The sequence below is a fragment of the Oreochromis niloticus genome, linkage group LG15 (genome assembly GCF_001858045.2).
Source record: "Oreochromis niloticus isolate F11D_XX linkage group LG15, O_niloticus_UMD_NMBU, whole genome shotgun sequence".
In the NCBI taxonomy this organism is placed as follows: Eukaryota; Metazoa; Chordata; class Actinopteri; order Cichliformes; family Cichlidae; genus Oreochromis; species Oreochromis niloticus.
Window position 1 is genome coordinate 16,083,621 of NC_031980.2, and position 13,506 is coordinate 16,097,126.

The 13,506-nt window shown below is 38.1% G+C and overlaps 2 protein-coding genes across 4 annotated transcripts in view; one reads left to right on the forward strand and one right to left on the reverse strand.

Annotated features, from left to right (window-relative positions):
• The window catches only part of susd6 (sushi domain containing 6), a 31,199-nt gene extending 25,511 nt beyond the window's left edge, over positions 1-5,688 (reverse strand). Inside the window, exon 1 of the mRNA XM_005475057.3 lies at positions 5,429-5,688. The gene's annotated coding sequence lies outside the window, so the exon portion shown is untranslated. The remainder of the gene's footprint in view (positions 1-5,428) is intronic.
• Positions 4,302-13,166, forward strand: LOC100707085 (acyl-coenzyme A thioesterase 1). Of its 3 annotated transcripts, none has more exons than XM_013271993.3 (4): positions 4,302-5,075; positions 9,977-10,492; positions 10,571-10,773; positions 11,565-13,166. In XM_013271993.3, exons 2-4 carry the CDS (start codon positions 10,036-10,038, stop codon positions 12,150-12,152), a joined length of 1,248 nt encoding a protein of 415 aa, XP_013127447.1. In that variant the 5' UTR covers positions 4,302-5,075; positions 9,977-10,035; the 3' UTR covers positions 12,153-13,166. The 3 variants fall into 3 exon arrangements, with proteins under 3 accessions (XP_013127447.1, XP_005475113.1, XP_019201255.1); XM_005475056.4 differs by lacking the exon at positions 4,302-5,075 and adding an exon at positions 8,807-8,922; XM_019345710.1 differs by lacking the exon at positions 4,302-5,075 and adding an exon at positions 9,261-9,285.
• The last annotated feature ends 340 nt before the right edge of the window (positions 13,167-13,506 follow it).

A 13,506-nucleotide genomic window follows, 5' to 3' on the forward strand; every position in this document is an offset into this window, starting at 1 on the left:
AGCATGAAGGACATCAAGAGTTACTGTGAGACATCTTTAAACAGTAATATGCAAATAGAGAGCAACAACCTCATCCTCTCTCCACCAATATCTCTCCGTGATACCAACTTAAATAACTTCCTAAAAGCATTTGTTGGTTGATTGAGGTGATACGATGCGACACACCATTACGTAAATGAGATGCAGGTGCACATAGAGCTGTTTATGTTGCATCAGAGGGATTAGGATGAAGTAGAAGTGGCTCTGTTCTGTGGGAAACTAGATGGCCTGCAGGCAGAATATTCTCAAGAGGAGGCAGAGGGCCCATTACATTTCCACAAGGCTGTGAAGCTAATGCCTACAGTAATGGCATGGCTGCACTTAGAGAGCCGCAAATTTAATTGCTGATCTGCTGGATGGCCACTGGCACTGACACAGCAGATGATCTGGACTGTGTAGAGGAAAATAACTGTAAGCACATATACACTATATACTGGAATCTTATTAAGTTTTTCAGGTACAGGATGCAGACATGACAGTTCAATTAAAATATAGCTGCTTCCTCATTGCTTCACTAAGAAGTCAATGAGAGTCATGTGTTGTTTAGTCTGCTTTCTGCATCAAGGTGATTAGATAGGTTCTAATCGCCTGTGTTTTAGCATTTGAGTGCCCTGGACAGGGCTCTATTCCAAATTTCCAACACAAACAAGGGGAAGCAGCCCACCCACTGCCTGCCATCTTTCTGATGCCCCTAAGAGTGGGATGAAGAGTCGTACCTGACTGTGGCGCAAGCCAGTGGGAAACAGTGACGTAAGTTAATTTTGGCAGGACAGTCTGGGCACTGCATTGAGCCAAAGGGCAGCTAGTCAAAAGCACATGCAATGGATCTGTGCCAGCCATTTGATCCATAGATGCTTTCTCATTTGTCCATGCTGGCTGCTATTGTCGGGTTATATAGAGGCCCTTCATTATCTTTTTGACAGATGAATGTCAATTTTAGAAGTATCAAGGACAAACTGAACAAAGGAAAGACAAAAAACTGCAATTGTTGAGGCTTAAATAACTGCTTAGGGCTGCATTTAAAATGCAGGACTGACCTCCTGAAAAAGCTGAGGGCATAGTATTGACCAGCCAGAACGTCTACAAAGTGAAAACTAAAGCAGAATTAGCTTAATTGCTTTCACACAAGAGAGTCTGAAAAAGGAGAAAGTCATTAAGTCTGTTCTAGGGTATCCTAAAAAGCACAGCTTCCAATTAGCTATAACAAGACATTTTCACAACATGAAAGGAATTTTTGCACATCTTCTAATGCACTGACTTTATGTTCACATATCTAATTGATTAATAACAGAGCAGGCAGGTTGACAGCTAAAAGCACAGGAATACTTTAAGTCTGGATGTCAACATGCCTTGCAAATGTGTGGGTTTCCTGTCAAATGCAGCAAAAGATGCTGCGCTTGAAACATCACATTAAAGAATGTGCTTCTATTTTCAACCTCAAGTTTCCTGAAACACCTTTTTTTTTTTAATCAACCTGCACACAAAAACACTTCCTGCCAGAAGCTGCACAGTACTAACAAAGCAATTGAGACCGAAACTAAAGTAAAGTCTCTTTAAAGATAGCAAATATTAGAAATCACTGCGTATTTCAGTTTTACTGCAAAACCAATATAAATGGTTGACTTCAAAAGGAATTATTAGAGTATAACTACTTTACATTATACTAAATATCACTATCAAATTATATATACCAACAAAAAGGCAACTAAAAGGAAAAAACTGTGTGAGTTTCAGAAAACATACCAACCCCCATAAAAATTAGATACAGTAAACAATACTGTAACAGCATTCTGAGGCAGGAGGACATGAAGTGGCAAGAACAGCCAACCAACAAAACTGGTATGGGCAGTTCTAGCTTGCCATTAAGTTAATAGACAAGGGAGTCTATTGACCAAAATTTTCAATCTGCACCACAAAGTCTGATTAAGAAGACTAAGGATGCAACGATCCAATATTATAATCAGATATTGACTTGTAAAGCTGGATCGCATATCAGTGACAACTTCCCAGTCTCTGGAGCAATCTATTCAAATCTTTTAACTGTTGTTCTGTGTTTATGTCGCCATGCGACGGCAGCAGAGCTGAAAAAAGCTAACAGCAAAAGAGCGAGCGGTTTGGATGTATTTCATGCCTGCTAAACTGACAGCTTTTCTTTATACATTTGCAGACGTTTTTCATTAAATGCAAACTGTGGTCAAGTGAAAAGCTCAGCCAACGAAAAGGTTTTTGTCTTCTCTCCCTTTTAGTTTTGCTCTCGTTATCTGTGCTGGGAGAGACATTATATAAGGTAGAAACTAGAAGGATGTTGTTTTGGTAAGCTTTTATTACACTTACAGTAACACACTGTGAACTAGATTAATATTTCACTTCAACTATCTCTTGTCAGTTCCGCATTGTGTGTGTACAAAGAGGCTTAAAAAAAGACAAAAAATAAGTAACTAGAAACTACCATGACTTTCTCTTTAATTGAGTGGAAATGAGATGTTGGCAAATAAGATATATAAAACTGTAACTTCAGTTGTGTTTGGTCTGTTCTTTTATGCATTACTTTACTAAAAAAAAAAAAAACAATTAGGTAAGTTTATATTCTTCAACGAATTCATCCATCAAATTTTATTTTACAACATTAGAAAATAAAATCTTTGTGTAAAGCCCAATAAAAGGATGATTCCCAGTCTCTTTTTCAGTGTGAGGAAAAAAAGTGTTGTAATTTAACACTGGACCTGGATCAGTACTCTGTCTCAGCAGATACCCAAAACCAAGGAATGGCTATCAAATGGAAAAAACTGGGTCATAACATCCCTCAAGTTTAAAACTGCACTTCATGAGTCATTTGGACATTTCTTCGTCGTTTATCTCATTCCATTTGTTACATCTGTAGGCCATACTTAGGTCTAGCACATTAAAGAAGTTGAGGTTTTAAAAACATAAACACATTTTTAGAGTGTGTAGTCTTGAACTTGGGGGGAAAAAACTATGCAACTCTCCACTTGAGACACCAATGAGCCAACCAGGCAGTCAGCAGACTGCTACTGCAGTTTTTCAGCTGCCCGAGGCTCCTGGAATGCAAAGGGAGCCAAGGAGAGCAGCAGCACAGGCATGTGTCCGGGAACAGAGAGGACTCAGTGCGCCAAAGAAACAGCCCAGAAGAGATTTCCATCCGATAGCCCTCCGTGCTACTGCTGCTGCTGGTAGAGCCTGCGTGGGCCTATGAAGGGAGCCCAGAAACGGGGCTCTGCATGGCAGAAGAGAAAGGACCCTTTGTTATGAAGCACGATAGTGTTAAACCCCACAGTGCCTCAGCATCCCTCTGTACTGCCGCAAGGAAAGAGAGAGAGTGACAGAGAAAGATGAGGGAGAGAAGGAAGAAGAAACAAGGGAAAAAAGGGGGAAATATGATAGTGGTGAAAGATGAGGAAAGGATTTAAGGCAAAAGCAGTACTCTCATTTATACTCACAATGTGTTTTCTCTAGGTATGTTGTCAAAACAGAAAACGCCCCCAAACTCAGGGCCCGGAGTTATAAAAATTTCACTGCAGTTACATAATGTCCTTTAAACTAAGAACCATTAAAGCTTCACATTGTATATCCATTATTCTGCGGATGCTAGGGCTTGTACAATGCATGAAAACAAAACCAGTCAGTCTAAACAATGGGGGAGATAAATAAATAAATGAAGAACATGAGTGAGTTCAGCAAAGAAAAACAACCTTTCATCTCAAGCCTTAATTCTGTTGAAAAACCCTATCCAACAAAAATAAGCTCTAGGAATTAGACGCAAACATTTGGGTATCGCTGAACAACAACTAGCAGGTGTGACAGCATTATGAAATATCGGGAAATTTTGGGGCAATAAGCCCATCATATTACTTAATGTATTGAAGTCTTTTCACGTTAAACATGAGCTGACAGCAGAACGCATGTAAGCTGGATTTCTAAAAAGCAAACTGAGCGAGGGATGGGCGCAAACAACTTACTGTTGAACCTTGACCTGCTCAATAAAATAGCCAGTAGGCAAGAAAGTGCTGTTCACAGCATGTTGTACACATGTGAGAGTAAATCATTTAACTAAGCGTCATAAAAATGTTTTGCACATAAGTGAAACATATTAATAAAAAACAAAAACTTTTGAAAAAGACGAAAACTTTGGTGCATGTTTATCAAGTCTGGGATGTCTACATGATATGAAATGCTGTATTTATATTAAAACAAAAATAGAAAGGTAAAACTGATTAAAATTATCTAAAAATATGATAGCTGTACTGAAAATCTGAGCTTAAATAAAGGGCTACTGTATATGGTAGATGTTATGAAACGACCAAAACAATACGAAGGTGGCGCACAGAGATCGGATCAAAACATTTCTCAGCCTTGTATTATCAAGAGACCACAGTAGGAAATTGAACCTGAATACTTCCCAGACTCTGATCTTCGGTATAAACACAACAGTTCACATCTGGGCTTCCCTGCTCTCCGCTTTGGGTCAAGTGTCACATCTTACCCTTTCCCTAGTAACAGGAAACGACTCAAAAAAAAGTTTTACTGGAACAAAAGCGTGGGGTGGGAAACTGCACTGCTGGGAATGAGAGGCCCCCCAGCGCAAACACACACACACACAGAGACAAATAATAGCTCAAAGATGCATGTCTTCAACTGTATCAAATGTGGTCAGCTGGCTCTTTTTAGCCGTCCTACGGCAGTCACACGCTTCGACACGTGCAACTGTACAGTGAGGTATTTAAACAAAGAGTGTGGTGGTCTGCCAATGCCACGGGAACAAAAAAAAAAGCTGAATAAAAAGAGAAAACAACACGATTCAAACAAGGAATACATCTGGATGTACCCGGTTGTTCACCGACTCAGCCTCTTACGTATACACCATAAACAACACAATACAAGCACACTTCTTCCTTCCTCGTTCCTTTTTTTGTTCACATGACCAGCTGTAACGTTGTTACAGTGGGTAACTGTTAGACGGGACTGACCAGCTACCACAGACAATTTGCTCTTTGTTTCACTGTATCTGACAAGTCAAGGTGAGATATTCCCACAGATTCAAACTTATATCCAAGAGACAGACAGAGAAAAAAACGTATGACACTTAGCCAAACGTTAACTACGTTTATGACACGCTAGGTTAGTTTAATAATACACCTCGTTTGTTAAACAAAAAAGAAAAGGAAAAAATCAAACTAATTACTTCCACTAACGAGTTAGTAAGCGTTACCCTAAGACTAGTTACGCTTTTTCCTGGTTATTATTATAATTATTATGTAATGACCAAATACTGACGGGCAGAGAGAGACAGAAAGAAAGACAGAGAGAGAAGAGCAAGAGCTCTCGTGTGGCCTATGTGTGCTTAGCTGGCGAAAATACGTTCAAGACTCACCAACGTAAAGGTTACCAGCGGCGGCGAGCCCTCCTCTCTCACATTCACATTCGAGACATTAAGGGCTGTGTAAATGGAGACGCTCGGACCTGAGTATAGAAATATAAAAATACGACGTCCTCGGCGTCAAGTTCCGTCAGTGCCGCTCCGCTTTTCCCCCGTCCTCGACTCAGCCAGCTCTTTATTTTAGGTGAGCGGAAACACTCGCTGTGAGAACTCTACGGGGCTGACTCGCTCTTGCGCGGTGTCCATGGCTACCTCTGTAAAAAAAAAAAAAAAAAAAAGGGCGGATCCATGGGTTGTCAAGTCACTGGGCTGGATTTCAAAATAAAAGCGCAGAGTTTTGGTGAGGGGAAACAAAAGAATCAATAAAAAAGAATCAAACAAAAGGACAATAAAAATGCAAATGGCTTGTGTTCATGCTACAGTTGCATGTAGTTTTTATAAAGTCGTATGAGTCGTTATAGAAGATCGATATAGTATGCAGATTTAGGTTAATAAATATCTGAGATCCCGAAGAATAAAACTGCTAGATGAGCTTCAAGAGATAAAAAGCCAAATATTATCAGAGAATTAGTAATAATCGAAAAATAATATTCACCTGTTTATCAGTTATGCTTTATGAGATGACTCTAAAATACTGTAAAAATGACTGTAAATATTTTTCATTTTGTTAACATTCTATAATATATCTAGTATATAATATCTAGTTTTGTAACATACTATTTGTCAATTAACATTTTAACGTTATGACAAAAGAATGGAATAATGTGATGTTCCTGTGTTTCCACAGAATCTAAAATGCTAAGAATAGAAAATAATAGTCCAGAGGAGTTGTGGACATGTTAATAGATTCTTCATTTGTGTGCGCCTTGCATTTTGCCGTACTCATGTTTGAATTATTATACTTTTTTTCATGCATAGGTGTTTTTTAATTTATTTTTTCGTGTAATTTAAAGGTTTGCTCTTTCTGATGATCTCTTTAACAGAATGCTAGTGCCTGTCTGTCTCCCTTTTACTGGGGTTAATAGACTCTATAAACATCAACCATGCTTTAAAAACAAATACATTCTGGACATTACCATTATATCACAGATAAAGTGTGAGATTATGTAAATGTATTAGTATTTGAATTATCTCCCAGGGTTTATATCTAATGAAAATTTTTCCTGATGATTTCTGCAGAGGCAACCAACAGTGCCTTGGTTGGTGCCTCTGTGAGTGTTTCATTAGATCTTTTGATGTGATTTTTTTATTGGTTTTGATGCTACAGAGAAAGAACATCCCAGTGTGTATTAACTCAGATGGCTGGTTCTTAAACTGAGGAGCCAATGCATAAATAGACACATGATCTAAATGTCTGCCTTTATGCAATATGCCCGTAGAAGAAGGCAGGAAACGAGTGGGAGAAATTTTGTTTTCATTCGCTTAGAGGAGAAATGTGAGATCTTTGAGATTGCTCATTATAGCTAAATGCAGTTTACTCATCACTGTAACGTCACTCATCATTTTCACTGCAGCTCTGCAGATCATGAAGTTTTACTGCAAATATGGATGAAAGAGGGTAGTCACTCCTTTTAAACTCCTTATGTTACTACAGCTTACCATAAGAAAGTTGATCAATTGCTTGCAAACATCACTGCCCCAAAGCTATAGATCAAAAAACATTTAACCATTTCTGTCATCCACATTTAAAGAATGGTTGTCCTAAAGAAAAAAAATGAGATACCAGATAAAGAAGTCATGGAAACCAAATAAGGTCTCACTGAGTGATTTTAAATTGGATGATATTAACCAGATTTATCTTTAATGTGAGTTTAATTTCATCCCTATCGTACAGTAATCTCTCTTATCCTCTTAAATCCATTCGAGTCACGTGAATAATTTCCTTTTAAATCCCTCAAAGTCCAATAAGAGATCACTAACTTTGACGATTGTTTAATGTTTTGCCAACATGTTGTTTCTGCATAGCTTTTAAAACACATTTTTAAAATTTACCCTCTCCAATTTTGCTTATATTTGGATGCCGTCCTAATCCCTACTTACACCCATGTCATGTTTTAATTCCCCCTCTTTCCATATAAAAGTTTCCTTTCTCTTCTCCTCTCCCTGAGAAGAAATCTCCCTGATAACAGAGGCCCAAGTAAAGGTCAGCCAGTTATAGGATTATGCTAAGACTCCAGTTTGACACCTAGACATGCCACTGAGTCCTGTAAAGAAACTCCTACATACCCAGGAGAGAAACAAGAGGCAGGACACCCACTGTCCAACCGCTTTGTTCATTAAAATGAAAATGTATGCAATAAGGTGGTTTAACAACTAATATCTCTCGCTCTACATTGAAATACATTAGATAAGTAAATGAGATATGACTTATCATGTTCTATTCTGGTTTTGTGTTCACACAGATAAGACTGGGGCATGCTCCAGATGCAAATGTCTATTCTGTGTTAAGATATATGTACATGAGGTGTGCTAGTCTTGTACAGAAGACCGCAGGCTATATGTAAAGTAGCCTGTATTATCTTTGAGTGAGACTCAGCATTAGAAGTCTGTACTAGTGCTGACATCTAGTGGCTCCATCGACTACTTACCTACATGTATAAGTATTTTACTTCATGATATTTGCTGGGGGAAAAAAGACCTCCGTATAAATTACTTTATCATTAGAAATGTGTTGATTTACACTCATTTACACACTAGTGTCGTGATAAAAAAAAATGGATAATTACTGGTATTTAAACTGTGATAAATGAGTTGCCCATAATCTGTCAAGCACATCTCAGACATATTTCTCATGAATGATTTTAAATTGTAAGTATGTATCCTTTATTTATCCATATAAAAACAGGAACTGACATTAAAACTGTATCTGAATGTGAATGTCTATGTGAATGAATGTGCAGCAGAAATTGCGACAAATTTAACATAACTTTTCTGTAAGGATATTTTAAGTAGCCAAAAATGATTGAACAGATTATACTGTAGAAAAATGAGTAGGTACAATAACGTAGACTCATGAACACACTTGCAAAACATGCAATTTCGTTATTTTTATATAAACCCTTTGTAAATCCAGTTGACTACAGGTTATTTACCAACATAAGCAAATATATTAGGCATAAAATCGCATAGAAACATTAGAAATCACGCTATAGCAGACGATCGCTTTTTGACAGATCACCTGGTTCAAAATATTATGGACGGTTACATTGCGGATGGTGGGGATGGTGGTGATAACATTTCTTCTCAAACTGTCATGAAATAAAAATGTCTCTCACTTTTGACATTTTGAAAGGCATATTTAGTAAACCAGGGTAAAAAAGAGTGTTACACTAACGTAATACAAACACGACAAAGCTACAGGTGATCTCAAATCGTACCCCCGACGCCCCCGTTTTAATAAGTGGCTGCTTCCGCTTGCTTTCTACTTGGACAGTGCGACTTCCGTCGTTAGCGTCGATTTTGTACATTAAAGCTTCAAGGTTGGACAGGTACGGTCAGACTGGAGAGGGGGTGTGTTAATTCTGATATTGGTATAAACATTTTGACCTGGTTTTGGGCTGTTCGTTGCCCACAACTATAGCTAGCCCAAACAATGAAAGCAACTCAAGTTAGCTTGTTTGTGTTTTGTACCCTTGTTGTTTTGTTACCCGGAGAAAACGAAAGAATTTCTTGACCCTTCACCCAGTTAAACATTACTGTGTGACGCCGTATGGCTGCTCAATCTCAGCGTGACACCAGTCTTTCCCATGAATCGATGACCCTCAAACCATTTCTTACTTTAACAGCTAGAAAGTGTGACAGACCCTAGTGTCCCCTGATAACGGTACCAATGTGACTCTTCACTCTCTTATGTGCGTAAAAGGTTAATTTTAATAACAACGTGTACATTATAATGTTTATTTGGTTACCTTTCCTTAAATTCTTTATCCATTTTACTCTTAAATTTCATTTGTAGTCATCCTTATGTACAGTAGACTGGAGGGAACACATCCTACAATACCCCATGTAGTCTCCAAATTCTATACCCGGCATATTGCTATTTTATACATATATATATATATATATATATATATATATATATATATATATGTATATATATATATATGTATATATATATATATGTATATATATTAGTAAAAAGCAAGTTTAATCATAAGTTTAGTAGTTATACCTACATTTGTTGTTGTTTTTCCAATTTAACTTCATGGCTTAGGTCCCTGTTTGGTTGTTGTAGTCAATCTCCAAAATAAATTATCTAAACTGGAGCAATGGCTATGTTAAAGACCTCTTACTGAATACAGACTGTCTTTTATCTTCCATCTAGGCACCATGCATAGGCTGCTTAAATGCAAAATGAGATTTGTGATATATCTCATGAGCCCTGTTAGGTTTCGTATTTTGGTATAAATAGTCTTTCTTAAGATTTATCTCTTTTTTTTGTTGTTTTGTGAATATTTCTATTGTAAATGATGATGTTAGCACATAAAAGTGATTTCTAGGTGAAAGCAATTACATTGACTTAATTCTCAATTGCCTTGACAGATGCAGTGACACCATTCCAGGCTACAGGGAAACAACCGTTCCCATCTTAAACAGCTGAAATGGCGCAATCACAGATCCACTTGAAAATTCTCCCCAGTGTTCGCAGCTTCTTTGACAAGATGGTGCGGGTAAAAGTAGAGGGACTCACTCCTCACAAACCAGTGGAGCTGAGGTCCAAACTGGTTGATGACAAAGGTGTCATTTTCAAAGCCTCTGCCCTGTACAAAGCAGATGAAAGTGGTCAGGTGGATGTCTTCCGCACACCCTCTCTGGGTGGCAGTTACACCGGCGTGGAGCCCATGGGTTTGTTTTGGGCCCTGGCACCAGACGCACCACACACTAAACTCATGAAGAAGGATGTGCTCAGCCCAACACGCGTGACCCTGGAGGCTCTTAATGGAGAGACTGGCAAGGTTTTAGCATCTGAATCTAATGAGAGAGGATACATGATTGAGGGGATGAAGAGAATACCTTTACAAGAGGGCAGAATACGAGGTGTCCTCTTCATACCACCAGGTTAGTAGGATTTTAACGAATTATTCACAAAATTAGGTATCAAGTCAACATTAACTGTCTAACTGTCCCCCCGTTTAGGAAATGGCCCATTCCCAGGAATTATAGATATGTACACTTTTGGTGGAGGTCTTACTGAACCCAGAGCCAGCCTCTTGGCAAGTAAAGGCTTTGTTGTTCTGGCACTGGCTTATTTGCGTTACCAGGATCTCCCAAAAAACCCTAAAAACCTGGATTTGGAATATTTTGAGGAGGCGGTCACATATCTGAGGAAGCGACCAGAGGTTAGTGTTGAAGAGCAAACAGCAAAGAACATATTTATTAGCAGTAATTCAATGTTATGCATCTTATGTATGTGAAGGTTGTGAAAATATTGTTCAAGCATCTGCATTTGAAGTGGATTTGAGATAGAGGCCTGTAATTGTGTCTAGTGTGTCAATGTTGCCACCTGCTGGCTTTTCTTCTGATATCACCATCATGGATTAATGATGAAACCTCTATATTTCTTAAGTCTTAAAATATTACAAGCTTTTTGTCATTTTTTTCTTTAGTTGAAATACTTAATTGGCCATAAGTAATTTTGATTTTGGAGGTTTACAGCAAGATGTAATAATATATAGTAGTAATAGTTCCATAAAATTACAAAATGTTTAGGGGTTCAAAAGTAATTGGGTAGAAACACACGAAACAAGCAAAATTTAGTTTTATATTTTAAAGAAAATAGCAAACACCCTGTTCTCATATTTCTTGAACTAAAATTAGTTGATTGACTTGGGCAGCTAAGGATAATCTCCCTCTTTGGATATATATACTTAAGGTTGTTGTCCTGCTGCACAATTAAATGTCTCTCAGTCGTTGCAGAACTTCCAGCATCTTGAACAGATAACAATATGAGCTGCTCCCTTTTCTCCTCTTTTCACATATCTTTCTTTTTTGAAGTAAACCCATTCTAACTGAAGCTGAGCCTAAAGAACAAAGAAATGCTAGTGCCCATTAGTTTGTGATCTGCACTGTATTAGCAGATGTACACCTGTTACTTTAAACAGGTTAACTAACATAATACCTCTTGATTCAGGTGAAAGGTCCTGGGATTGGCGTCATATCGATCTCTCATAGTGGTGCTTTGGCTTTGAGCATGTCATCTTTTCTCTCTGGGATCTCAGCGACTGTCTGTATTAATACCTGTAATGCAAACACTGTGCTTCCTTTACACTACAAAGACATTGTATTCCCGCCACTGCCCCCTGTCATGGAGAATGTGAAATTCACAGATTCTGGGCTTGTAGATATACGTGACGCCTTACCAGACCCCACCAAGGGCAAGAACAGGGCGTCTTTGATTCCAATTGAACGAGCTACCTGCCATTTCCTGTTTGCTGCTTCTGAAGATGACCACAACTGGAACAGCATGTTTTTTGCCAGTCAGGCTGCTGAAATTTTGAAAAAGCATGGCAAAAAATCCTACGAGGTTGTTACTTATCCAAAAGCTGGTCACTTTCTGGATGTGCCGTACATGCCTTATTGTTCATCTGGGTTTCATCCAGCTGTAGGGCATGTTGTGGTGTTTGGTGGGGAGCCAAAAGCCCACTCTGAGGCTCAGCTGGACCTGTGGGAAAGAGTCCAGGAGTTCTTCAAGACCCACTTGGGCAACAAGAGCACTTGATACTGTATTAATCCATCAAGCATCTCTGAATGGTTGTTCTTAGAAATGCTTACCAGTGCCTGTATTTTCTAATTAATAAAATTGTGAGAACTCCATTAACCTTCTAGTGTTCTGCATTGGAAACACTCCCACAACCGTTTGGTTTTAGCTGAGGTTTTTTCAGTATGTCACGGGCTTGTAGCACAAAGATTTTCTATAGCAAAAAGAAACAGAGATTTTGACTTGTCATGGGAAGGAAATGTAAATGGACTGCACGTAAAGCTGCTTTAAACTACAGAGTTTTGTTGGGGTAGGGTGTTGAATTTAGTGTCATCCCCACTTCTTGCTGCAGACTCAAGGTCTGAGTAGTGGTCTACATCATAAGCCACAGCCATCAGCTCAAACTTGATTGTTTTGTTGAAGTATCTCACAAAAGTAGAAGACACTTGGACTTTTCCTGCAGTTACATGACATAATGTCTACCTATAAAATAACCTACATATGATTACTTCTTCTCCAATGACATGATGTTGGTACAGAACCAGTTCTGCTTTTGTGCTATTTGTAACTTCATGTCCACATGGGTTGGACATGAAAAAATATTAATTTTTTTAGTGTTTAATGTATAGCAAAAAAATAAAGGGGGGGGGGGGGGGGGGGTAAATATGTGGGAAGGAAATCATGGTGCTGGTGCCAGATTTTGGGCATCTGAGCTGGTGAAAATGCATGGAGCAGTTTGTAACTTCAGCTTGAGTGGAAAATTAACAAAACAGTAGCATGTTATGGAATCACCTACTGAAAACCAAAACTTAAGTTGTTTTAATGTTGTTTTATCTTTCTAGAACTTATCTAGCAGTATTTGAAATTAATGCGATATTTTAATTGTATAGGGACTTGAATAATTCTGTATTTTAAGAAAGCTGAAAAAAGTGATCTTTGTAAAAAATATTTGATGTTTGCCCCAAAAAATGAATGAAATTTGTTGTCATATACAATATAATCTATAATAAAGCAAAAGCAAATATTTAAATACTATTATAAATCCCGCTGTGCTGGTTTTATTTCCATGCCTGTTTCAAAGGATGTGAATATACTGTAATGATTTGAGCGAGGATCTGAGAGTACACTGCACCAGAAAAGGGATTCTTATTCTAAAGCTGGGAAAAAACATACAGACATATGTCCCTCACTGATATTTGGATCACATGAAAATTTGGATTTTATGTTTTTTTTAACAAACAGGAAAACATGGAGTGTACTTAAATGGCACCAATTCTACATTTAAACATTTTTCCATGGTATTTTCCAAAAGAAAGTATTACTCCCTTATTGATTAAAACGCTAAGTGATCATGAAATGTCCTCTGGTACGGGGT

Excerpts from the sequence above, each read along its gene's own strand:
- LOC100707085 (XM_013271993.3), top strand. The coding sequence starts at position 10,036 with ATGGCGCAATCACAGATCCACTTGAAAATTCTCCCCAGTGTTCGCAGC. Across the intron at positions 10,493-10,570 it reads TGTCCTCTTCATACCACCAG|GAAATGGCCCATTCCCAGGA; the intron begins GTTAGTAGGATT and ends CCCCCCGTTTAG. Across the intron at positions 10,774-11,564 it reads ATCTGAGGAAGCGACCAGAG|GTGAAAGGTCCTGGGATTGG; the intron begins GTTAGTGTTGAA and ends CTCTTGATTCAG.